Source organism: Zonotrichia leucophrys, chromosome 2 (genome assembly GCF_028769735.1).
Source record: "Zonotrichia leucophrys gambelii isolate GWCS_2022_RI chromosome 2, RI_Zleu_2.0, whole genome shotgun sequence".
NCBI lineage: Eukaryota > Metazoa > Chordata > Aves > Passeriformes > Passerellidae > Zonotrichia > Zonotrichia leucophrys.
The window spans coordinates 19373651-19398395 of NC_088171.1; the positions used below are offsets into that span (position 1 = coordinate 19373651).

Genomic DNA, 24745 nt, shown 5'->3' on the forward strand with positions numbered 1-24745 from the left:
TCTATTTCAGCTTTTCTATTATGGATTTCTTGTTTTTGAATGAGTATAGAACTCTCTTAAACAGGTGACAGTAAGGAAACTTTTCAGCAATCTGGTTGTTCATATTGGAAAACTTTCAACAGAAATCTATAATAACTCATCAGATTTTGGAAAGGTGTACATTATTGTGGTGTATGTGTGACAGGACTTCTAGTTTTATGTGTACATTTGCTTTATAGATTTCAGATTAGAATCTAATCCTTGGAGGAAAAAAAGAAGTATATTTTCAACACTTTAATAGCAATGTAGAAGTTGTTATAAAAAAGAAGGGGGAGGGGGACAGACAAGCTGGCACATGCAGTTAGTGTTACCTTAATGAGTTCACATTAAGGTGATTGCTGCCTAGCACTTGCCTTGGTTTGTCCCTGCACACACTACTCTAATTAAAAACATCTTTTTCTCCCTTGAACTTCCAGATTGCTGATTTGAGCAATGTGGGTGCATGCTCTCTGCAAAGCTGAGGTAGTTTCTCCAACCATTTTGCTTTTCAGGTTGTCAATGAGCATCAGAGTCTATAATATCAACGCTATTACATTTGAGCCTTTATTACCCAAATTCTATGTTTTAGACTGAAAATTGCTGTAACTCAAGGAAACAAATATATCTTATTTTTTTTTCTGTGAGGTTAAGTGAGAACTTAAAACAGAACCATTGCAATTACTTGTTTGTATAAGGATGCTAATGCCATTGCAACGTTTTCTTAAAGGATGCCAGACAATTATATGTAGAATATAAAGAAACAAAAATGAAGGAGAAAGAAGATGCCCTGGCTAAGGCTGAACTTGAAACACTTCAGAGTGAGTTTTTACCACTGTCTTAATAAACAAAGATGTAATACAATATACCTTCTACATTGGATGTATATGAACACTTTTCTAATCTTCTAAAATACATGCTTTATATATTTCTCTACTGCTGTTAAAATTAAATAAGCTTTTAATTTTGTGGCTGATTTTGCAGTAGGCTGCTGGTTTGCTCCTGTAGAAACATACAACTCAGGTGATCAGTTAGATTATAGCAAGAAGAACATACCTTGCTAGAAATGTTGCTTTATGGGAGGGGAAGATAGCAAATGTACTGTACATTTTCAGAAGTGACCTCTTGGGTTTTTGAGCATTTTTCTATTCTCATTGTTTGTAAATTTTTTTTAAATAATGTATTTAATAATTCTTTTGTTCATTTTGAGTTGATTTTTGTGATGGAAAGTGACAGTTATTTGAATTTCCAAAAGGATGGATGCAGACTTCAGAGGTGGATTTGTGCTATTGTTCAAGTAAATATTTAAAGTTTTTATACTCTTATTAAATAAAAGACCAGAGAAGGCAATTAACATTTCGTTTAATGAAGCATTCAGAATAATTATAGGTGGCTTTTACTTTTCTTCTTTCAGTTATTTGCTTTTCACAATGATTAAACCTACCCTCTTCTGAAGACCGTTTTAACAGTTTTTTGTCTGTGTTTGTATGTGCATGTTTGCTTTATTTACTGTACTTAAGTGCATGCTTTTAAGTTCCTTTATTCTGACAAGTGCATTGAGTGCTTTGTGATAATTTAGTAGCTTGGAGTAAGAATCAGCCTTTAGGTACTTAAAATACAGTTGCATTATTTATATTTACAAAGTAGCTAAATTTTGTAAAATCAGTGAAGAGATCCAGTTCCAGCAATAATTCCCAACTTATCAGCAGCTGAATCTATTTCGGGAAAATGGATAACATTCAGCATCTCAGTGAGCATCATGGACCCAGGCCAAATCTAGCAAAATAGTGCATATAATGCTTGTTAGGAAGGCCTGCCATTATGTTTGAGATACCTACCACAAAATGGGTCCTTGAAAAGGGTCTTGACTCCGGTTATTAAAAACTTGTTAAATTGTCAGATAATAATGTATTACCATTGTTCAAAATGGCTGGCATGCATTCCTCATTGAAACCTGTGAACTACTGTGAGTTTTAAAAGGACTAGTTCTTGAAAACAAAAGTGCAAATGAAGGTGTAATGTTATTAACATCATGTCGTGCACGTTCCTGTGTGTCACTGAAAGGCCACATGTGAAGTTTTAAGTGTTTCCCTGCTGCCAGGTGTGTTGAGAGAGTCACTTTTTTAATTCTTACCTCCATTAGCAGTGCCCATCCCTGAGAGGCACAAGTTTGGCCTTCCAAATCACCCCTGACCTCTCCTAGAAGCACCACCCTGTCCCCTGTCATGCTGCTGGGTGCCCCACAGCGTGACTGCCATGTCTGCCAGGTGACCCAGTGTCACTGGTGGGTGTGACTGCCATGTCTGCCAGGTGGCCCAGTGTCACTGGTGGGTGTGACTGCCATGTATGCCAGGTGACCCAGTGTCACTGGTGTGACTGCCATGTCTGCCAGGTGACCCAGTGTCACTGGTGTGAGCAGGGGCCAGGCCTCACTGGTGTCACTGGCATCCTGCCCTCCCCTGTAGGCTTGCTGACAGGGAGCAGGCAGGATTGAGAATCACCACCTGTAATCAGCAGAGTTTGAGATTTGGCATGGAATTATTTGGTCAGCCATAGCAGTGCTATAGCTGGGCAGCAGAATGAGCTGTCAGTTACCTTTTTTTATAATAAGTAAGACTCCCAAGAGAGAAACAAGATCCATCCATGTTACTGTAGGCAAAAAAAAATTTCATCGTTTTTAACTGAAGCTTGCATGCAAAGCATCTGCTAAATTTGCTTATTTCATTATGTTGCTCTGCATTGTCATATCACAATTAGCATAGAAAGGTTATAAATCACCAAATGTGCATTTTGTTTGCCCTCATTCTTCTTAATTTTAGACACTATCTCTGGGATGCGAGGTCATAATAAAGGTTCTGTTTATTTAATTGAGTAAACATATATCTCATGCTGATTAGCAATAGCTGTTTTACAGTGCTTGTTTTTTTCATGCCCTGAATGCTGGTTTGCCCCCTTGTCTGTCTGCTTTCCTGCTGAAACTGTGCAGTATTCTGTAGGCAGCTTGAACTGAAACCAGAGTAAGGTACTGAAGGAGAAAAATGTAGTTTGCTGAACAGGACAGAGAGGACAGTGTTGAGATGTCATTAAAGTTCTATTTTTGGGAAGGAGTGTGAAAAAATAATTTCTTGGTAAGTTAATATTATGCACTTTTGATTTATTTTTCTTGCACTTTTGTGGTGTTTCTTATCACTTCTCAATCCATCCAAAACTGTCATTACTATCTTAATAAAATATAGCAACTTTACCATACAAAAATATTTCCAGGAAATAGGGTTTTGTAGGAATTACAGGGATCTGTATATTTTAGACACAAAAATAGAAATTGTTTGCATTACATTTTCTGATGCATTTTTCACATTTAAATGGAAGAACACAAAGTTTTATTTTTAAATGGAAGTCCTTTAATTAATAAACTTTCTTCCAACTTTTCCCTCTTCTGTGGTGTCACGTGTGTGATCCCTGCATCAGGGAGTGGTTCTCTCCCAATGGATAGCCCTGTTCCTCATAGTCATGGGATGCAAAGTACAGTAGGTGTTAGCTGCACTGAATAGCATTATTAACTGAGATGACATAGGCATAAAATCTGGATAGATCACTCAGTTTTTAAATTTAAATTGCAAGGTTTGAGTAGTTATCAGGACAAATTCTAGCAGCTCTCAAGCTGTTTTTGCATGGAGTTCTTCTTTCAATTATGTCCATTTGAGGGGAAACACATCTATCTTTCTTTCTTTATACTTAGCCTTGGCAGTTCTCGTACTTCTCATTCTTCTGAGTTTGTTTTCCCTGACATTCAGCAGGAAAACTTAAATTTATTCTTAAAATATGTCTTTTTTAAAAAAGGGTGCCTGCTAAGTATTGCAGGTGAACTCTTCACTGGCATCCCAGTTAGGAAATATATTTGCTTTGTAAACCCAGAATTCTTGCCATGATGTACAAGGCATCTGGAACAATCTATGTTAGGAAACTGATTTGTTTCTAGTTATAAACCATGTTGAATGGTATGTGGGGTTTTCTGCTTTTTTCTTACCCCCATCTTTCAAGCTTTAACTCAAGTACGAAATGACAAGTCCTGTGGCTGCTTGATGAGCTGCCTTCCTGTGTCAGGCTTTTATGATGTGTTAGTCTCTCCACAGAGTCTTACAGCACTCTTATCCAAGTGCCTGCCACCAAACATCCAGAGCTGTAATGAAACCTTTAATGCATTTGATTAGGTTTGGTTAGGCTTGGTTGGTCACCCTTTTCTGACAGCTTGGAATACAGCATGCTGCTTGCATAGCTTTGTATATTGTTTCATGAAACCTAGGGATAGGAAACATCATTAGGTCATTTAGTACAATGGGTTTATTTCAGACTCTTACAGGTGAAAATCAGTGGAAAATACTGATTCTCCTGACTTGTCTTACTGGACTTGTACCAATGGTGCACTTCAGCATTGCACTTCCTTGTTACTCAAGATACAGCACTGATCAGTAAACCTTGAGATGCCTTTTGTTCTTCATGATTTGTTCAGATAATTAATTTTGCTATTGTATAGTTATATCCTAATTTCAGTATGAATATCTCCAGATTGGGCTTTCAGTTGTTCATTGCTACCTTGTCTGTGCCTAAAAAAATGTTTATTTATGTGCAGGTTTTCTTAACATAAAGCCTTTCTGGATCCCTTGATTTCTGTGGATCTTCTGTACTTGATCAAGTTTTGCACTGTATCTAGAAGTATTGGACCCTGGGTTTGTTATTTTCTGATTATGAAATCATGTTTCTTCTGTGATTATTACAGAATCACAGGTTATGTTATTTCCTATTGCTTTGATTGCTCATTTCAGGTTGCTTGTCCATCATAAGTGCAAGCCCTGATATCAAAGGTTCCTTGCCCAAAGTCCCTTCTAAGTACAGATGTGGCATAAGGCCCTCAAGTGTGCAATTTTCAAAAGCACTTTTGATTTGACTGGTCCCAGACTACCAGCCAGTCCACTACTTCTTGTGCTTTCCTCTTCACTGTGATCCATTTGGAATAAATTTGTAGTATCTGCTGAAGGTTACTCTCCTTCCAAAGAATTGATAAATATATTGGATAATTGTGTTTAGTATTAATCTCTGCCAAAATGCAGTGTTGACATGGCTGCTGAGTAATGATTTGCTGACAGGCAGGTTCAGAGAAAATTAATTTATGCAATGCACGCTTTTTTGGTTGGTGTGGGTGTGAATGTTCTGATCACTTAATTGTTACCTCTGAAGCCTAATTATGGCAAACTATGTATCATCCATTTCACTGATTGTTTTGGCAGGCCTGCTGAAAGAATTTTGAACTTTTAAGCTTGTGTATTTCTCCCAGTTGTTTCAACTAGGCTTGTGTGATACCTCTCCCCACAAAACTTGCTTTAGACTTTATGGAAAATATTCTGCAAAAATACAGTGCATGAGGTCCATTTGAGAGAGGCATGCATGCTTCATTATATGTTTGTTGGAAGGCAAATTAATGCTCAAATATTGGAGCCTTGTTTCTAACCCTTTTATGTTTTGGGGGAAAAAAAGTTTTGGGAAGGGTAGATCTTCAGAAAAAAAGATGTAAGTCATCAAATGCTGTAGCTTGTGGGAAGTCTTTTGTAGCTGAGGATGCATTCATCCCTGAGCATGTCTTCAGTCAGTTTGCTCAAAAATAAACGAGCTTGTATGTCTCAGTACAGAAGGTGTACATATCTGTCTATAATTCTTGATATGTTCATATAATCCCATTGACTTTGAGTGTAGAAATGTGTACCTTTTTTTAAGCATATGTGTGTTTGCCCTGTATTTGCATTGATATTGAACATAATTTGCTCCATTTTCTCAATATACTGTCAAAACCTTAGTACAATTTTTTTGCCAGACTTCTGGGTTCTTTGTGTTTTGTCTGACTGTGTTACTGTATGTGTAAGTGAATTTTTCTCTTGTCATGTTTTCAACAAATTTTAATGCTACAAATGCTTTGGTTGTCTTTCGTAGTTGCATAGGTAAGTGAACTGTGTTGAAAAACAGAGATCTCAGTGCAGTATCTTACTGATTTGCCCAAAAGATGTTTGCTGTCTACCTTTTTGTGTGGTCGTATTTCTTGCTTACTAATGCATGAGATATCAGGCAGTTTGTCCCTTTGATTTTCAAGATATCACTGCCTTTTTTTGACTGTATTTTCTGTGAATTCTTTCTCATGCTTAAAGCTTAGAAGCCTTACAGAGAGCTACAACTTGATGTGTCAAAATTTCTTTGCAGAAGTTCAGTGCTTAGTTTTGGTTTTATTTCTTCCTTTGTGAAGCAGTTGCTTTTTTTTGATGGAAAAATTCTCTGAGTTCTTTATTTTAAGATCAGCTAATGTGTAAAATCAATATAATTTTTTCTGAAAACTTCAAAATGCAAGACCTCTGATACTTGTTACGGAAAAAGCATCACTGTTTTATTACATGGCACTTGATCCATAAAGTCTAGCAGATTCCTTATCTGACAGTATCTTAATGCATGATGTATCTTAAATAACCATTAGCTGGATACTATTAATTCTGCCAGTGATAAAATTGATGTAGTAACAAGGTGGAAGAACTAATGAGGAAGTGTCTGATTATGTGCAAGTGATTCATTAGACTTCAAAACTCTGATCATAGCACCATAAACTAGTAAAATGTAGAGCCAGTAGAAGAATAGCATTGGAGGCCTTTAGAAACATAAAATTTTGTACTTTAGGGGAGTTAACTAATTGTTATCTGTAATGTCTGGGGATCCCAGTGATAGGTCTGTTTATATGCTGTTCAAACACAGGTGTAACTGGATATCTCTTTTTTTAACTCTTAAGTTTTTAACTACACATTCGATTTTATTCTTCTGATAAAGAACTTGATAGTTCTTAGTAGGTGGAAAATACTTGTAGAAAATTAGATTTTTGCAGTATGAATTCAGGAAATTATAAAACAAAATCCCTTCTGGTGAAAAAGACTAGAACTCTGTAAAAGTTATGAGTCATGTAAAATACTGATCAGTTGACATTGGACTGGTAGATATCAAACAATTTCCATTGTATTTATGATCTTGGATTCCATGTGCACAAAAACCAGATTCCATTTGTTTTTTAAATTCTGTTTAATAGACTAAAAAAGTTAATACACTTTAATTTGGCAATTAAAGTACATTATCTTCCCAGAAAATAGTAATGAGAGTAAGTTTTTAATTTACCCTGTTGAAGTCAGACTCTGTTTTACCAAGATTGTTTTGTCTCCCCTGTGTTTGGTTGCATGAGTGCCAGTAACTCTGGTTATAGTGAAGATTTGCTGGATATGGGTGCCCACTGTGGTCTGACTGGGTCTCCAGCAGATACTGAGCTCACTGTCACAGAACTGAGAGGAATCTAGGAAATCTTTACTGCATGTTTCTCCTGCATTTTGATTAGGTTTGTGTGTAACAATATTAAAACAATATTTGAGACTGGAGGAGAAAAATGTCTTTTTAAAGCCTGTTCTGTTATAGTAGATGGCCTAAAACCAGCAGCATTAGAAAATGATACTAAATATTAAGGGGACACTTGTGTTTCAAAACTCTGAATCACAGCTGCAGTTGTCACTGCTGTCAGCACCATCAAACACATCCTTACTTTAGGTCCTGGTGGTGGGCAGCTGCACCAACTTCCTGGCTGGCTGTCAGGCCTCAGCAGATCCAGCATTCAGCTGTCTAGGCATCATCAGTATTTGGAAAACCTGATCCATATTCTCTTCAGGGCAAAGTGCCTGGTCAGGTCGGAAGTGTCTTTTAGGCTGCCAACTGGATTGCTGATAGTGAAACGATAACATGAAGAAGGGAGGTTTTCTTTCTGAGTATCTCCTGTGGACTTCTGTTGTTTGGCTGAAATAGTTCCAGTGGTTTGTTTTGCTTTCTCAATATTCACCTGAAAGAGCGCCAGGGCTTGGCTGCCTTAATTTGAGGCTTCATGCCACTAAACATAACTTCTGAAATTCCTCTGTGTAAAATACTTTAAGATATTACCATTAAACTGCTTTTATGTTCTTCCTGTTCTAAAAAGTGGTTTTGAAAATTCTGAGGTGAAACTGTCTTGATAGGTTATTGGGAGCCCTATGTCAAAGGTGCTTTGACTTTAATTTTATTTATTTATTTTTTTAATTCAATATGACAGCCATTGTGGTATCAAGAGATATGCTGAACTCCTTCATCTTTTTGTATATGCATGGAAGGCAGTAGAGATAAGGTTTTTTTAATTCTGGCTGAGTGCTTGTTTGAGGTTGTACAGCCATCTTCTCTAGGTGGGATTTCTCGTTCCTTTGATAGTCAGCAAACAGCAGGGTGTCTTATCTATGTTAGGTCTTCCTCTGTCACTTAACTGCCTGAAGAAAGCCTAGATACTGTCTTTGATACCTCATTTTAAAGTGGAGCACAGTGTTCTCTGGAAGTAGTTACAGAATTACTTCCAAAACTACAGCTAGGGTGTAGATGACCTATTCCAAGCTATGCTCTTCATTTTTAAATGTTGATTAGAAGCATTCAGACTTTAACTATTTGCATATTTTGATGGCGAAAATTAATAAGCAATAGGTGATGGGGTGCAAGATTCAGGAAAAGCCAGCTGGCATGGGATGTCTCCACTGCTGAGTAATTACAAGTGAACACATAGAGTGTGCTTGATTAGTTTGAGGGATTGAAATAAGGTGGTGAAAATTGTCATTGAAGTTAACTTCTTGGAGTATTTTTGCTGGTATCAGTGTTTGCAATGAAGAGATGGTAAAGCTATTGTTACTTATCCATACAAATCTTAACAGATTCTAGAAGCTGTTAAGTAAAATGAGAATATATTGGATTAAAATGAGATAATATTTAATATATGTGATTTGATTATAAAATTTACCTTTTGAAATAAACAAAAAAATGTACCTGTGTTGTCTTTACTTTACACTTTTGGATTTTCACTTAATTTTGAGGAGTATCTGTCATTTCATTATATTTTCTACACATCCCTACAGAAGGCTGCTTAAAAAAATCCTAATTTTAACTTAATATTTCATTTATTGAAATTTGACAGGTAAAGTTAAAGATTCTTTATGAGAAAAGGTCTCTGAACAATGTACAGGGAAACTCTGAAGAGTGAAATGTTTAAAAGCTCATTCATCATCCTGTTAACTTTCAAGATCTGTATGACTTTTCTGTTTATTTTGGACTTGGAACAGTTGTCTATCCCTTTGTTGCTTTCTTAAATACTCAGTTCCTAGGGTTTGTCAAATCTGTGGAGTCTTTTCACTGTGCTGTTTCTGCTCATATACTATTAGGAAAAGAAATTCTGCTTCGCAGTCTGCAGGGAATAGTCTTCTGTCCTCTTTAGGAATGTTTTCAAGTTTTCCATGAAAAACAGATTTTTCTCCTCTGAAGAATTAGGGCATGGTTAAAAAGGCAGATAAGCTGATCAGACAAGTGTGGTTCTTCTTTTCCTTACCCACCACCTTTAAATGACTTGGACCTTTTTCTATTTGTATGATTATTAAGAGCAGTTTTCTACTTGCTTAGGAAATTGAAGTAGTTTGCTGAGTGATTGGGTGGTTGTAGAAACACAGTAGGAGGGAGAGGAGCACAAAGTTATGCAGTGGAGAGTGAAAAGGGGAATCAAGTGTAGAACTTCCTTCTTGGTTGCAGTGGAGTATTAGATCAGCTCTTTCAGTTGAGGAACATTTAGTCACTGTCAATACAGCATATTTTGAAAACAAGAGGAAAAAAACAAACTAGTCCCACTGGGCACACCTGAGGTTTCTGGGTGCTTTCTGAGTGTTCAAGCATCTTTCTGCTCCTCATCTTGTTCTTCCTAAGGTTCTGTCAATTGTCCATTTTAAATCTTGCTTTTGAGATCATTTTATATAGTGGAGGCATTTTTAGGTGCTGAGTTAAGGTTATTGTGGTCCTTCCTTCCTTTCTTTCCCATAAGTTTGCTGCTCTCATTTAATACCATTTGAAGGGCAGAGAGAGCAGAAAACAGTAATAATCAGTGTTAGAAATGAGGTCCAACATTTAAATCTTCTTAAATGTGTAAGTGCTAGAACAGAGCTATTTGTGGTTTGAGAAATCCGAGAATAGAGAAGCCATCTGTTGACTCAGAAGCTTCTACTTAGTATAGCTGACCATAAAGTAGTACAGAATTGTCTAAAATTCACCTTTCTAACTCTGCCAATTTCTCTGAAGCTGGCTGGACTTCAGAATCTTTTAACAGCTCCTGTGCTTTTGCCTGTACTAATCTTCTTTGCCAAGTGGTGTAGCAGTAACGAGAGCTAACTCATCTGGCCCTTTCCAGCATAGTTCAGATGGAAGAGGAACTAAGTGGGTGCATTGCCATTTACTTCTAATAAAAATAAAATTATTATGCAAAACTGTGATTCTCTTTTTAACAAAGAAATTGAAGGCACTTCCTCAGTGGAAATTTTAAGATAGGATTAAGAAATGGGGAGCTAAACCTGCTTCTGAATTATGCATGCCTGCAGTACTAGTAGCATTACTTTTTCTTATTTTTTACTTTTGTATAGAAGAAAAGAAGCCTAAAGTCAAGAAACCAAAATTGGAATTCCCTGTATACACAGCCCTGGAATCAAGTGGGTATATACCATCGTATGATCATGGAGCTTCAATCGAAGAGATTGAGGAACAGATGGATGATTGGTTGGGAGGCAGGAACAGAACCCAGAAAAAGAAGGTAGGTTCAAAATCTTTCATGTTGTTATATATTTTAAATGTTGATTCATTTGCTTGCCTCTCAGGAAAACAGAATATTGTGTGTATACCACCTCAATATTCATATAGCATTAAAGTGTAGAGAGGTATTAATTGTCTGACAGAGATATAACAGAAAAAATTATATTAATGTTGAGTGTAATTTGTGTAATGATACTGGAAATGTTGTTATAATAAGATGTCGATGATTAAGCCATATGAAAGCTCTCTATGGTTTCTAATATAAATACTATTCTTGTTCACTGGAAATTAGTAGAACATAATGCTGTCAAGTTGTATGAGGCTTGGTTCTTTCTCTTAATTGCAGTTAATAACATTTTGCTTGCAAGAATAGATTTTTCGCTGTTAAAAGGAAAAAGAGGAAACCTTCTCTTTGTAATATGCAATTGTATTGTCTTTTGATTGTAGAACTGATTACATACTTTGTGTATTTTATCTGATGCATGGAACAGTTCTAACAATTCAATTTAGGCCTATTGTTAAGGTTCTTTCTACTCAGAGATACGAGTTCTTAGTGGCAGTTAGAATAATTGTGTTCTGGTAAATTTTAGTGAATCATACTAGCTTGAAAATGTATAATCTTCACGTTGGAACTGAGAATAACCGTTGTAAATTAGTCTGCTGTCTTGAAAGTCTGCCTTCCTTGGAAAACAGGTGAGGAGGGTGTGTTTGAAGCAAAGTTGGGTTGCTTACATGCTTGATCATCTACATCCCCAAACTCATCTTCTCCTCTGACAGAAATTGAGTCTGTCTTTGAATTTCCATGAAAATGCAGAAATTGAAGAAGACTGGGCCTATTCCATCTATAAATTTATACCTCCTCACAAAATATATAGAAGTTGTGTCTTCAGAGACACTGCTAGGAGAGCTGGTTGTAGGTCCTTCCAGATGTTTTCAACAAAACCAACTTGCTTTTCTACACTTTCATCTGGATGTTCAGTATTGCATCTCATTGCTTTGATAAATTAGTGTCTTTTTCTAAGCATTCTGTTACAAAAGGAGTTAACCTTTTAGGGACAACCAGGCAGTTTGTAGGTATGCTGTCTGGGTAAAATGTTTCACCTGAACAAACTATGATTCTGCTTCCTTTGCTTGACAGCTAATATGTTATCACGATGCAACATCAACATTTAATACAGTTGTGGAGGAAAACAGATTTATAAACTGCAAAAAGAAATGGAGAATATATGTCACTGGCTCCAGAAGCCTATAGGAGCCATTTGTATCTAATAGGAGAAGGGCTGTGTCATATGATTTGTAATAAGCTCACTGGGAAAATGATTGTACCACAAGTGAATTGTTCCTAACTGTCATTTGACACATTTTCCATTTCAGAAATACATATTGTTCATCACATCATGGATGTGAACTGGGTCAGCATCCCTTTTCTGCCTCTAGCACGGACGTGAGACCAAGTGGTCTGTAACGTCCCCCTCTCAGTTCTGCTTGCTTTAGGGAAAAGTTACTCTGTCATAAATCATTTTGCTATCAGACCTTTTCTTGTGTCATTCTTCACTCATAAGGAAGCCTGTTAGCTTCTTCTTTCTCTTGTCTTCTGTGGTAGCTCAGGGATGTGGACTGTGTACCAGAAAACATCAAAGGAGCTTGATAAAGTAGTACATTACTTTGTCATCCTTCCAGGAGGAAGAAGTGGAGTTGCTTTCCCTGCTATTGGCATCCCCAATGTAGACAATTGCAGTAATTGAATATTGCTCATCAGCTGCTCTGCACTGTTGATATTTGTACTGTAGAGGTGCCTGCAATCCATGAAGTAGTGTTTTGGAAATGCTGTACTGTGCAAAGTGCCTAATTTGACAGAAAGATTAGGTTATGTTCAGTTCTTAGGTAATTTATTCTTTCCTTGTGATTTATTCTTTTCGGTTACTGCTTCCATAGGATTTAAGTATTGAAGTAAATAAAGAATAGGCTATAGAGAAGAGCAGTTTCCTTATTAGGCATTGTAAAATTATCTGCCAAGGGAAGGAGAAAGAGAAATGTTTTCCCTTTTTTTTTCCCATAAGGTTACATAGCTGGAGGAAGACATGCTTATAGCATTGTAAAGTTATTCTTCTGCCCAAATTTCAGAATGCACTGAGCTTATGTCCATAAGGAGCTAATCTTGCCATGTTGTTACTTTTTAGTTAGAAATGAAAATTAAATGAAATAATAAAAGAAGGCAAACTATTGGGAGGTAGTCAGACAATATCAGTATTGCAGAACAGAGAGGTAATTTTTCTGTATTTCTGTGTGGCAGTGATCCATCCATCTTTAGTAACTTTTTTGTATGGTTTTAATTATACTTTAAAAAAAAAAGAATACTTAACAGAAAGACTAGGTCAACAGTAAAAATAAATTAGGAAAATCATATTTATGAGGGAAGGTTAAATAGTTGGAATTTTAGATCACAGAAAAGGGGGACTGTGTGGGAATAATGGGATACAATGCTTTTCCAGTCCATTCTATTTTTGTTTTAGGTAAAATTATAATAATTTACTATGATCTACTACCTTTCATAAATTCAGAGAGAAAGAAATACTCAATTTGCTTTGCAGCCAGGATGCTTACATTCAGATTTGGGAACACATGTAGGTGGAGGCACATACCAAGAGCATGTTACCTATATCATTTATGAAACCTTTCCATCTATCCTGTTCTTGAACTTGATCTGTTGGAAATAGTGTGAGCTGACTCAGTTGTATTTGAGAGCATGGAAATGAAGTAATGGGACTCTAGAGAGGATTTTTTTTGCTATATGGAAAATCATATGCTTGCCTAGGACTAAATGGCATATTCATATAGTGCTGGCTATACTATTCATGCAAACTGCATATGACTAAGAACCTGGGAGGAATTGCTAAAAGCTCTTCTCATGCTGATCAACAAAACTCTTCAAAGCAAAACAAGTGAAGTTTATTTCAAAGATTCTTTTTATTTTGTAACAGAATGTTGGTGCTCTGTTTCTGAGAAGGCGATCTGCAAGATCTGACAGGTTGTTGAGATCTTAGTTCACTTAGCAAAAGTTTCTGATTTTTTTCCCTGTACCTCACTAAAAGGTGACTGGAAAATTTGGTCTATATATGCTTATTAGTAATTAAGGGAAATTTAGAGGGAATGGACTACTTTGAGATGTACTATTTTATAGCCTGAATAAGTTATTAAGCGACTAGTTAGTAACCACTTAACCCTTTACTTCCCTGTTGAGGAACCTATTATGTGGAACTGGAAGAAAGAAAAGGAACTTCTTAGAGGACATATTTCATTACATCTGATCTTGTTCAGTCATTTCTGCAAATATTCCTGCAAGAATTTATGTCTTCACTGTTTTTGGAATCATGCTGTTGATGAATCATTTCTCTCAGTGGGATTTCCCTCATACTTTGTTCTGATTTGATTTTATGTGATTCGTAACACATGTTGTTTTCATGAGAGTTCATTGCTTATGTGAAGAATATTGTTGTTGCATGAAAATCTTGGCCCTTAAGAAATCATTGGGAGATTTATCATTGTCTTGAGTGGTACCAGGATTATAATTCCTTTTGGTTTACAGATTCCTCATAGTCTCCACTGGAATCTCCATTTCATATCATTATTTCACTCATTCATCTGTGAAGATAGAGTTCCAAGTTCTGTCTCAATGACTGGTGAATACTTTTGACCTTTTGATATTTGCTTGCTCTGTAAAGAGGAGATAAAGGTGGAGAAAGACAGTGCCTGATCCCTTCCAGCTGGACCAGATGTATGGATAGAAAATCATGTTTCTCATTATGTTTGTTTTTCATGTTATCTGCAGCACTTCTTGGCATTTGGGTGTTTTTGATACTGCAGGAGCACCTGGCTTGATTTTACCAAAGCAGGAGTAGTAAAAACTTTTTGTGCACATAGCATACAACACTTGCATTTGATATACTGTTAACCTTTTAATTAAGATTATTTAGAACATTGTGAAATAAAAGTATATGTAAGTATACTTTTATTAAGTATACTTTTGTATAAGTATACTTTTATACACAAGCATTGTTTTTACACAGGTTATTGTAGATGCTGGAAACATGGTGGTTACCTTTTTTTCCTAATTATTGAACTGTAGACTCTGATCATTCTGGTGCTGAGCTCCTTTCTGGTTAAAATGCATTTTGTACCTTTGTTTTTCTGAGCCTGGGCCATCAAAGCACTGTGTTTCAGATATAGGGTATTGATAACTGAGTGAGCTTTTTAATCATGAAGGTTTTATTTGAGAGCTGGCTGTGGAACAGTGATATAACTGTAAATGTACAGAAGAGATCGCTCTGCTTTCTAACATTAAAAGGCAAAATTCTATACAAATACTAAATTAATATTTTGTTAGCTTAAAACGTATAGATTTGACAATTAAGTCTTAGTCATTTTATAACCTTGTACATTTTGTAATTGCCAGCTAGCCTGCCACCTGCTCTCTTCTGCCTTGGATCTTCCCACATCTGTGCTGCTTTGAAATTTGAGTATGCTTTTTCATTAGTAGCAAATAATGTGGTTCTTGTTCTAATCAGATGTCATATGACAGATTACCTGAATACAGTTTCCAGGCTTTTAAAAAATGTTAATTTCTTAAGCAAGCAGTTGTATCTTAGCAGGATTAAGGTGCTGTGTAAACCAGATGTTTTAATAAATTGGTCTTTGAGGGGAAGGGTTATTCTGTTCTGGTGTGCAGCCTGAGGTCATCTAGTTTTGAAATAATTTATTTTCTTTTTCTAAGCAATGAAGCAAATATGCTACTTGAGAAGTGTCTGGGTTCCAATGTTCTTTTATTCTTGGGACAGGTACAAATAAGCAACTAACAGTCTGAAATTCCTCAGAGTGTGAGCTACTGGGCCTTAATCCTGCCTCAGAAGGATTGCTGTAGGTCCAGAAAGTAAATCTCTCTGTGTTCCCAGTGAATTGAAGCCTCTGTATTGAGACTGCCAGCAACCATACATGTTAGTGTCAGTTATGAAGCTATTCACTGGAGTAGTCTGATTTCATAGTACATTTTAACCTGAGCTCCAAATTCTCATCAAATGGTGATGACTTTGAGTTGCTATTGATCTGAGCCATATTGAATTTAGTAACCCTGAGGTGAAAATCTCAGTATTCTATTACCAAACTCTTAAAAATGTAGTGTTACTGAAAAAGTGCTTCATTTAAAAAAAAATGAAATCTGCATTAGAGTGTTACTGAAAGTGTTAAGAGTTCAGACTTTCCTGGGGTTTTTTATGCTTAGTGTCACTGTAAATATTGCAGACTCAGCCTGAGCTGACTTGTGCTCCAGACCCTTCCCCAGCTCCATTGCCCTTCTCTGGACTCTCTCCAGTACCTCAATGTCATTTTGGAATTGAGGGGAACAGAATTGAACCCAGAATTCAAGGTGGCCTCACGGGTGCTGAGTGAGGATGATCAGGGGGATGATCTCTGCCCTGGCCCTGCTGCCACTCCATTGCTGAGCCAGGCCAGGATGCCATTGGCCTCGTGGCCACCTGGGCACTCTGTGGCTCATGTTCAGCTGCTGTTGAGCAGCACCCCCAGCACCTTTCCCTCCAGGCATCTTTGCAGCCACTCTGCCCAGGCTGGAGCTGCAGGGGTTGTTGTGAGCCAGGGGCAGGAGCAGGCCCAGGCCCTTGGCCTTGTTGGGCCTCAGAGCTCTGGGCTCTCCCCAGCAGTGCAGCCTGTGCAGATCCCCCTGCAGAGCCTTGCTGCCCTCCAGCAGCTCAACACTCCCAGCCAGCTCAGTGTGTCTGCAGGGCCTGAGGGTGCCCTGGATCCCCTCACGTGGATCATTGATAGAGCCATTGAACAGAGCTGTGCCAGCACTGAGCCCTGGGCAGCACTGCTGGCTGCAGTTCCATTCAGCAGCAGCCTCTGGGCCCGGCCATGCCAACAGCTTCCCACCCATCCAACAGAGCCCCAGCCAGCCCTGAGCAGCAGTTCCTGCAGGAGGTGCTGTGGGCAATGGTGGCAAAGGCTCTCCTGAAGTCCAGGTAGGCACATCCACAGCCTTTCACCCATCCACTGAATGGTCATCTTATCACAGAAAAGGAGATGAGGTCAGGCAAGCAGGACCTGCCTTTCACAAACCTGTGCTGCCTGGGCCTGATCCCCTGGCTGTCCTGCACATACACATGATGGTACTCAAGTGGATCTGCTCCATGGCCTTCCCAGGGAGAGTGTGGAGAAGGCATCCTTTTGTTACACTTCATGTTGGTGATATAGAGAACAGGATATACCAATAAAATAGCTTGACACCTTGGTTATTCTAAAATGTTTATGTAATTACATATTAGTGATTCTATTCCTCTTTCTTTTCGTCTTTGCTAGCCACCAACTCAGTCAGCCTAATGAACAGAAGAAAACAACCAGAAAGATTTTTTCAATTTTTCAAACATTATATTTGCCAGCCAAGTTTTTGTTAGTTTTTCTGGGTAATTTGTTTGTTCCTTTATGTGACTGTTGAACCAGAGCAGTCTGTTTCTAGGAAATTAATGTATTTAGCATATTTCTATGCAGTTAGTGTAGTTTTTCTTTTGTTTAGAAACAATAAATTTATTTACTTTTATGTACTCCTTGAGTCATCTTTCCTTAAATGGGACAATAACCTTCTTTTCAGGCTTCTATCTTGAGTATTTAAGCCTCTAAGTACTTCACTTTGGACTTGAATAGCTTTAAGGAGAGAATAAGTGTGATTCTAAAAAAAAATCATTTTTAATTATTGAGTTTTCCTTGGAGAGGATGACCCATATATTTAAATCTGGAATAAGGCTTGTCTGCTTTTGAGCTGTGAATATCAAATCATTAGGGTCAGGAGTCTAATTTAATCTGCAGTATTAAACATGCAAAGCTTTTTAGTCCTCAGATTTTCTTAAGGAAGAATAAAATGATAGGATGATATATTCTTTAACTAGCAACTCAAGTTGGTGGTGTCAATGTTATGGCAAATATACATCAAAGAACAAATGATATATGTAAATACATAATGAAGTAATTAATTTATCCTAGCATTGGATTCAGAGAAGATATTTTTTATGACTGAGACAAATGCCACAAGTAGTAAGCATTAAACCCAGAGTTACAGAGTTTTGCCTGAAATAGGTCATGAATATGTAAAGACTATGAATAAACACAAACTGAATAGCTGCTGTATAAGTATGTGTAATTTATGTATTTTCTTTTTTTGCCTTTCTCTCTTTGACCTTTAGTTAGGTTAGGTTAACAAAGCACAGGAGACTTTATTACTTTATTTGTTCTTGTATGTATAGAAAGTAATGGTGTGTTGTTAGACTATACATAATTCAGTAATATCCTGCTTTCAATAATACTGTGCTCAGGCTAGCTAGAACTGCAAGCAACAAAGTCATGCTATGAACATTTAAAGATAATATTCAAATTTATCTAAATTATATAGAGAAATTCTTTTATGTGACAGCCAGAAAAAGAAGGGGGTTTGGAAGTGGTATGTTTCACAGCACAACCAAAATTAAGTCTAGATTGCAAAGGAAACAAAGAGCCAAAATATATATTTCCCTAAGGACATTTCCTAAAGATAGTAACAATGTGTTATATAAACACTTATGCACTAGTTAAAACATAAATCAGCCATGCATATGTGTTGAATTAAGGCCATACAGTTGACATTTACCTGATATTTCCTGATTTTGATTGAGTTTTTAAAACTTTCCTTCTAATTAAATATAGTAGCATGGATTCTTGTCTTATACAGACAAGAAGAGTAATACACTGATTTCAACACCATGCTATAGATGTTGTGGTGTCAAATTTTAGCTTTCAGTAGTATTCCAACTGAATCTCTGTTCCAGAAGAAGTGATTGATGTGACTTGCTGCCATAATTCAATCTGACTAGTTTCACACATGTACTTTCCGTATGTAGTCCTCAGCTTTTGAGTCTGACAGTTGAAAACTACCAAAGAGCTCCAGTTAATTGTGCTAAGTATTAACCTGTGGGGAAAAACACACAGTGTTTTTAAAATGCAACTCTGTTTCTGCACTGGGCAGTACTATAATCTCAGTTCAGGCACCTGCCTGGGTCAGGTTAGGGCTGGATAGCTTTTGGCATTAACTTTTTTAGCTCTGGTTGGACTTGTTAATCTGCCTCGGGTCTTGAATCCTGTTGCACTTCTGAGATTGATATGGTAGTTGTCTATCACAGAAAAACATGGTAATTGACAGAAGAGGAAACCCCATTCCTGTGAGGAGAAACTGGAAGTTGATCTTGCCCAGTCCATCCTTGAAGATCTGACTTTAGTCCTTCTTGGTGTCTCTTCTGTCCTGAAGGTATTGTCCATTTTACATACATTTGCAAGCAATTGTGTGGTGGTTTTGTAATGAATACTTTTTTGTTTTCCTCTCAGCCTGGGAGAGATGTAGAAAAATATCTGATGGGATTGCTCTGATTTAGCCCAGTTGGAGTCAGGGGGTGCTGGACATCCTGGTTTCCTAGGTAGAGTTCCTCACTACTTCCCAGAACAAAGCCACTCCTATCTCAACTACAAAAGGAAGAGTAAAGAAGCAGAAAGGAGTAACTGCACGTATCAGGGGTAGGAGCTGGAAAAAGATGTGAAAGCTGGTTAATCACTGTAACCTTGCCCCATTTGCCTGCCCATCCAAGAGAAAGGAGAGAACAATTCAACAATCCCAGTATCCTCACAATTTTGGCAACAAATGAGAGGCAAGGATGTTAAATATCCCTGAAATGGGATTTCGCAGGAACCACAACTTAGAGATCAGAAAGAATTTGCAGTTTATAGCACTGACTTCTGTAGTTCAATTCGCTGCTGCTCTTTTTGGCTTTTTAACATGAATTTGAAAAGTGCAACCTATTGCAAAATACTTACTTACTTTTCTTCATATGATTTTAGCTATCTTTAAGTTGGAGAAGGAAGTTAGCTTCAAATAAATCCATAGTGATGTTTCTATATAATATTTTCCAGACAAACCAATTAAAATATGGTTAGATTCAGCATCTTACCTTTTTTCACAGTGTATAGGCTTGCTGCTTTCCTTTCCTTTTCTTCCTGGGGCCATGACTATAATGAGGTTTGGTCAAATTTATTTATAGAAATTACCTAGAAACTATAATCTATGGTAAACTCCAATTACTAAAAATAAACTGAACAGTGGGAGAGATTTGGCTTTTGTTGTTGTTGTAAAGATAAATATGTAATCCTGCCTTGCCAAGGAGCAATTTAATGCTTCTGACATAAGCTTTTTGTCACTTCAGAATTTTCAGAGAATCTCAATCCAGTTAATTAGCCATTTTCTGTATGGGTTTTGTCAGGCAGGATGCAGTCTTGAAAAGATCACCTTTAGTCTTCAGACTCTCAGTTCGGCACACTTGAGCATGCAATTGCATTCCATTTAAAGGAATGGGAGCTGTGTTCATAACCATTCTTCTAAAATGCTACTGGATAATATATTACTTACCCAAACCTGTGAAAGAGGAGAGCACTCTTAAACTTGGCACAGTATGAGAAGTGGTACACTGTAGTGAGGTTAGGTTATTATGTTGATGGCATTTTCTGTCATTTCCAAAATGCAGATTTTTTTCATACAGTGACTTGAGATGCAGATTGTGAAGGAGGGGATGTTCTTGCATCATTTGCAGTTGAGTACTATGGAAAGCTTGTGGTTTTTTGCAGTCCCCAGACTTTCCCAAAGTAAGCATGCATTTACAATGTGCATTTACCTGATGTGTTGTATAGCATCAAATTTTTTTACACAAACCTCTTTAGGGAACATCAGCAGTCTGACCATCCAAAGTTCTCTTAGTGGTCTTCTTTTTAAGCATAAAGTTAACTGTGTGCCTGGGTTTGGGTTTTTTTAAGAAACATACAAACAAGAATGTGGAAAACATAATACTTCCATTTTTACTGTTTACTCAGTGATATTTGTAATTTACATTGGAAATGTGATTTGGAATAGGTTTAGAAAGAAAATATATCAGCAGAGGATCTAAGTTTGTAACTTCTAGTGTATGAGTGTGTTTGAGGTTTTTTTAATGATGCTGGTCTCAATGACTGGATATATACCAGTACCTGCAACATATCACTGCCTTGGATCTTTTTTTATTGTCCTTGGTTGGAAAACTTGCCTGGTAATGGGAAAGTGAGTGCAGGAAGAATGAGACAGACGTTAATGGTACATTTTCAAGTGGCCACAAATTATGGGAAGGAAAATCTATCCATATGAAAAAAAGGCCACCTTTGATTTTTAATTAGCCCAAACTTTGTGGTTATATTTGAGAATTTGACAGGCAGGTTCACTGTTTACATGTTTTAACTAGTTTTACTAGTGTTTCCCTTATTCTCAATTACATGTATTTCATGACAATTAACAATTTTGAATTTTGGGAGGTTTTTGGAAGTGCTCTGCTTGAGGTTGTTATCAAAGATCTTGGGATATCTTGTCCCTTTGTAGAAGGGTGCTGAATTTGTCCTTTGGGTTTTAGCATACCAATAGACTTGAGTCATACTTATATAGTACTGGATTCCACAGTATGTCTATGCACTTTGGGGGTGGAAGTACCTCTTGCATTTAAGTTAAAAATTAAGAGATTAGAATATTCAGGCTGGTTTAGGGCACTAGAGCAAGATAGCACTGCTAGTAAAAGAATTTAGTTGCATTTTATGTGAAAGAAAGAACATTATTTAGACATTATCTGTGGTAGTATACTTCAGAGGGAGACAGTTAAAACGATATTTGAAGGAAGTCAAGGGACACAAAAACCCCCTGGTTTTGGATAAGCTATTTAAAATGAATGAAGGTAGGAGAAATATGTTGCCAGCAACAGAGCAACGTAAAAAAAGCCAGAAAACAAACAAATCCAAATGTTATTGAAGTAAGATCTTTATCTTATGATAAATTGTGCCAGGAAGCCTGACAGAAAAGCTGGACGAAGGATAGAAGAAGGAAAGGAGGACAGCCCTGCAGAGCAGTCAGCAGGATTAGCTGTGTAATAGCATCTTGTTCATTATGACACCATCCCAGGACAGTTTAGTGTATGGAATGGTGTTTAATTACCATATGGTAATATTTTCAGAATACCCACGACATGCCATGTTGCACTGAAGTTGATAAAGTAAGAGTATACAGCCTGATGCTGTAAGATATTTGACACTTTTGTGAATCAGATAATAACCTTGCAAGGAAAAACAGTCCTTATTAGTAAGGACTAATCATATGCTTTAATGTATATGCATGCCCTTGGGCTTGTCTTCTCCAGTGAATTTAGCATGGCTAAAGACTTTTGATGTGTCAAGTAATTATGAAATAAGTTGCCACATGTGATCTGTTGAGACTTATTACCCTATGCACTTATTGAAGTTTATGAAATTTACAAAATTCTCCTGAAGAATTCATTGACCTATGTACTATAGAAGATTTTCAATTTCATGTTTTCTATCAAATGGAAATACTTTTCAAACTGCATTTAAGAATTCAAATAGAGTGGTGTTTGAGAGAAATGAAATGAAAAACATTCATTCCCTTTCTTTTGGAATTTGTCTCCACATTAATGTATCACAGGCCAAACCTAATTACCTATTCAACCTATATTTTATTTGATCTACATGCCTGAGTGTCCTACAATCAAATTTACTGAAGAGCTTCTCACTTTTTTCTGCATTAAAACAATTGCCTTGAAGCAGCTAACAATTAAAAAATAAATGAGTTAACACTTTCTGCTAAGTGCTACCATTTAAGTTGTAATATGCAATTAAAAACTACATTTTAATTTCTGTTCAATTACATTGACTTAAATAGTAATTTTAGTGTTGTACTTATGAACCATTTAATTGTGACATTTTTCCTCTGGCTTGCATGATGCAAAAGTAGATTTGGTTTTGAGAATGTGGAAAGAAGTAACCTTTTCCCCCTCATGGTTGCTGTAATGACAAAAAGAAAAAGACAGAATTACCTGGGCGTTGTGTAAATATGATGGAACAATTTAATTTCAAAAGCCATATAAATATGTTGGAATTCAAATTAATTTTAATGTTTTTAAAAACTATCTATTTAATAGAAGGAATACTCAGATTGCTTTATGGTGGTATAGATGGGCATTTGAAACATCCATGCAAGTACTTGGTCATGTTAACAGCTATAGGGTAGAGGAAGCTTTGTGTTAAGTCAAAACCCAAAGCCTGGTAGAACCTGAAGTGTGAAAAATTGCATTGTAGAGCAGTGGCCTTTTTCAGGTGTGCATTGCTAGAGACAGATGCTTTATTTCTCTGGCTTTAGCTCCTTCTTTTAAAAGAAAAACTATTTATGAGTTGATGCACTGTGAACAGCTAGTTAACACATTTTTATGTTAATGCCAGAGAGAACTTGCTATGGAACAAAGTCCTCATCAGAATTTTCTTTTTCCCCTCTGAACCTTCCAAGTCCTTTTAGCGTGCTGAAAATCACATTGAAGCATTTTCTAATGTCCAGAATCAACTTCTGGTAAATATTCAGCCAAGTGCTCATGTCCCTCTTCTGTGATGTGTTACTCTGTTCTGTTCAGGTTACTGGCTGTAGGAATGTGTACATAATCAGAAAATTCTGATTAAGTAAAACAAAACCTGGCCTAAAAAGATGTTATATTTTCTCAAATGAGATTCTGTGTCTCTGGAAGGACCCTTTTTCATCCATTTGGTAGTGTCTTCTGTGGTTTTGATCTCTGAGTAACAGTGGAAGTTTATACTGACCCTTCTACCAGTAAACCTGGTTCTATATCACTTGCAGTAGAGGCGTTTCCAGCTTATGTATAAATTGAAAGTATCATGCACTTCATTTGATGTCATCCCAATTATATTACCAGATTCATAAAGTTCTTAAAATATGCTGGTCTTTGCAAAGAACCAGAATTTTAGAGTATCATTTCTTCTGGTGTTCAATCCTGTTTCATGAAAAATTGTATCTTAGGACTGAGATGGACCTGAAGCCATGTAGTTGTATTTCTTTCTGTTACACAAGTCCAGGTATTGTCATGAACTGTGCCCCAATTAGATGCTGTGGCGAGGACACAGCAGCTTCACCACCAAGGGCTCTTAGTGTCATTTAAAGAGACTGTTGCTGGTGAGGATATCACAGAACAGTGTTGTGTGTTTGGAATCCTTTTTCCAACTTCTGATACACTCCAAACCATGTGCTGCCACTTGATCACTCCCCCTCTCCCTGTGATGGGCTGCAGAGGAGAATTGGAGGCACAAAAAATAAAGATCATGGGTTGAGATAGGAGCAATTTACTGGAAACAGCAATGAGATAAGAAAGAATAGCAACATTAGTGATGACAGTTTACAGGAAAAGGTGAAGATTCTCATGTCATTGCTCAACTCCCACAGAAACCCCCTGGCAATACCTGACCTCTGTCCCTGGCACCCATAAGGGAGCCCTTCCCTAGAAGATGACAGGAGATGGTGCAGAACAACCTCTGGGTCCTAGCTGTGCTTCCTTCTGGCTACTGCAAAAATTAACCCTGTTCTGGCCAGAACCAGAACAGTCTTTCAGTTCCAGTCCCAACCTCATAACTTAGTGTCTTCAAACAGCAGTGTCATCGTGACTGGTGGATCTGATTAAGAAAGGAGAAATAGTACAATGTAAGAAAACTGTGTTGAATTTTAAGAAGTATAACTTCGAAAAATATTTTCTTTTTCTTAACAATTTTCTAATTGATAAATAACTTGCACCTTCACCCAAATTCAGCTGTTCTAAGGGCTTTGTGGCTCAGGATACAAGAGTGGTTGCAAATGTGAGTGTCTTTCTGAACATCAGGAATGCTCTCTTATTGCGAGAGTGGCAGACCACTGGCACAGGTAGCCCAGAGAGGTTGTGGAGTCTCCCTCCTTGGAGACAGATATTAAAAAACTCTCTGGTCATGATCCATTGCAGCTGGCTCTAGTGCACCTGCTTGAGCCAAGTGTTGGACCAGATGACCTCCAGAGGTGCCTTCCAACCTCAGCTGCTTTGCAGTTCTGTACTGTATTAAG

General features: G+C 37.2%; 1 protein-coding gene across 2 annotated transcripts in view; it reads left to right on the forward strand.

Moving 5' to 3' along the window:
- DNAJC1 (DnaJ heat shock protein family (Hsp40) member C1) overlaps nt 1-24745 on the forward strand; it is a 107648-nt gene that overhangs the window by 55611 nt on the left and 27292 nt on the right. The window contains exons 7-8 of one of the 2 annotated variants that reach the window (XM_064704137.1): nt 746-836; nt 10551-10714. In XM_064704137.1, coding sequence (XP_064560207.1) covers nt 746-836; nt 10551-10714 — 255 coding nt within the window. Of the gene's footprint in view, nt 1-745; nt 837-10547; nt 10715-24745 lie in introns of both variants that reach the window. The other variant, XM_064704136.1, reaches the window with a different exon arrangement.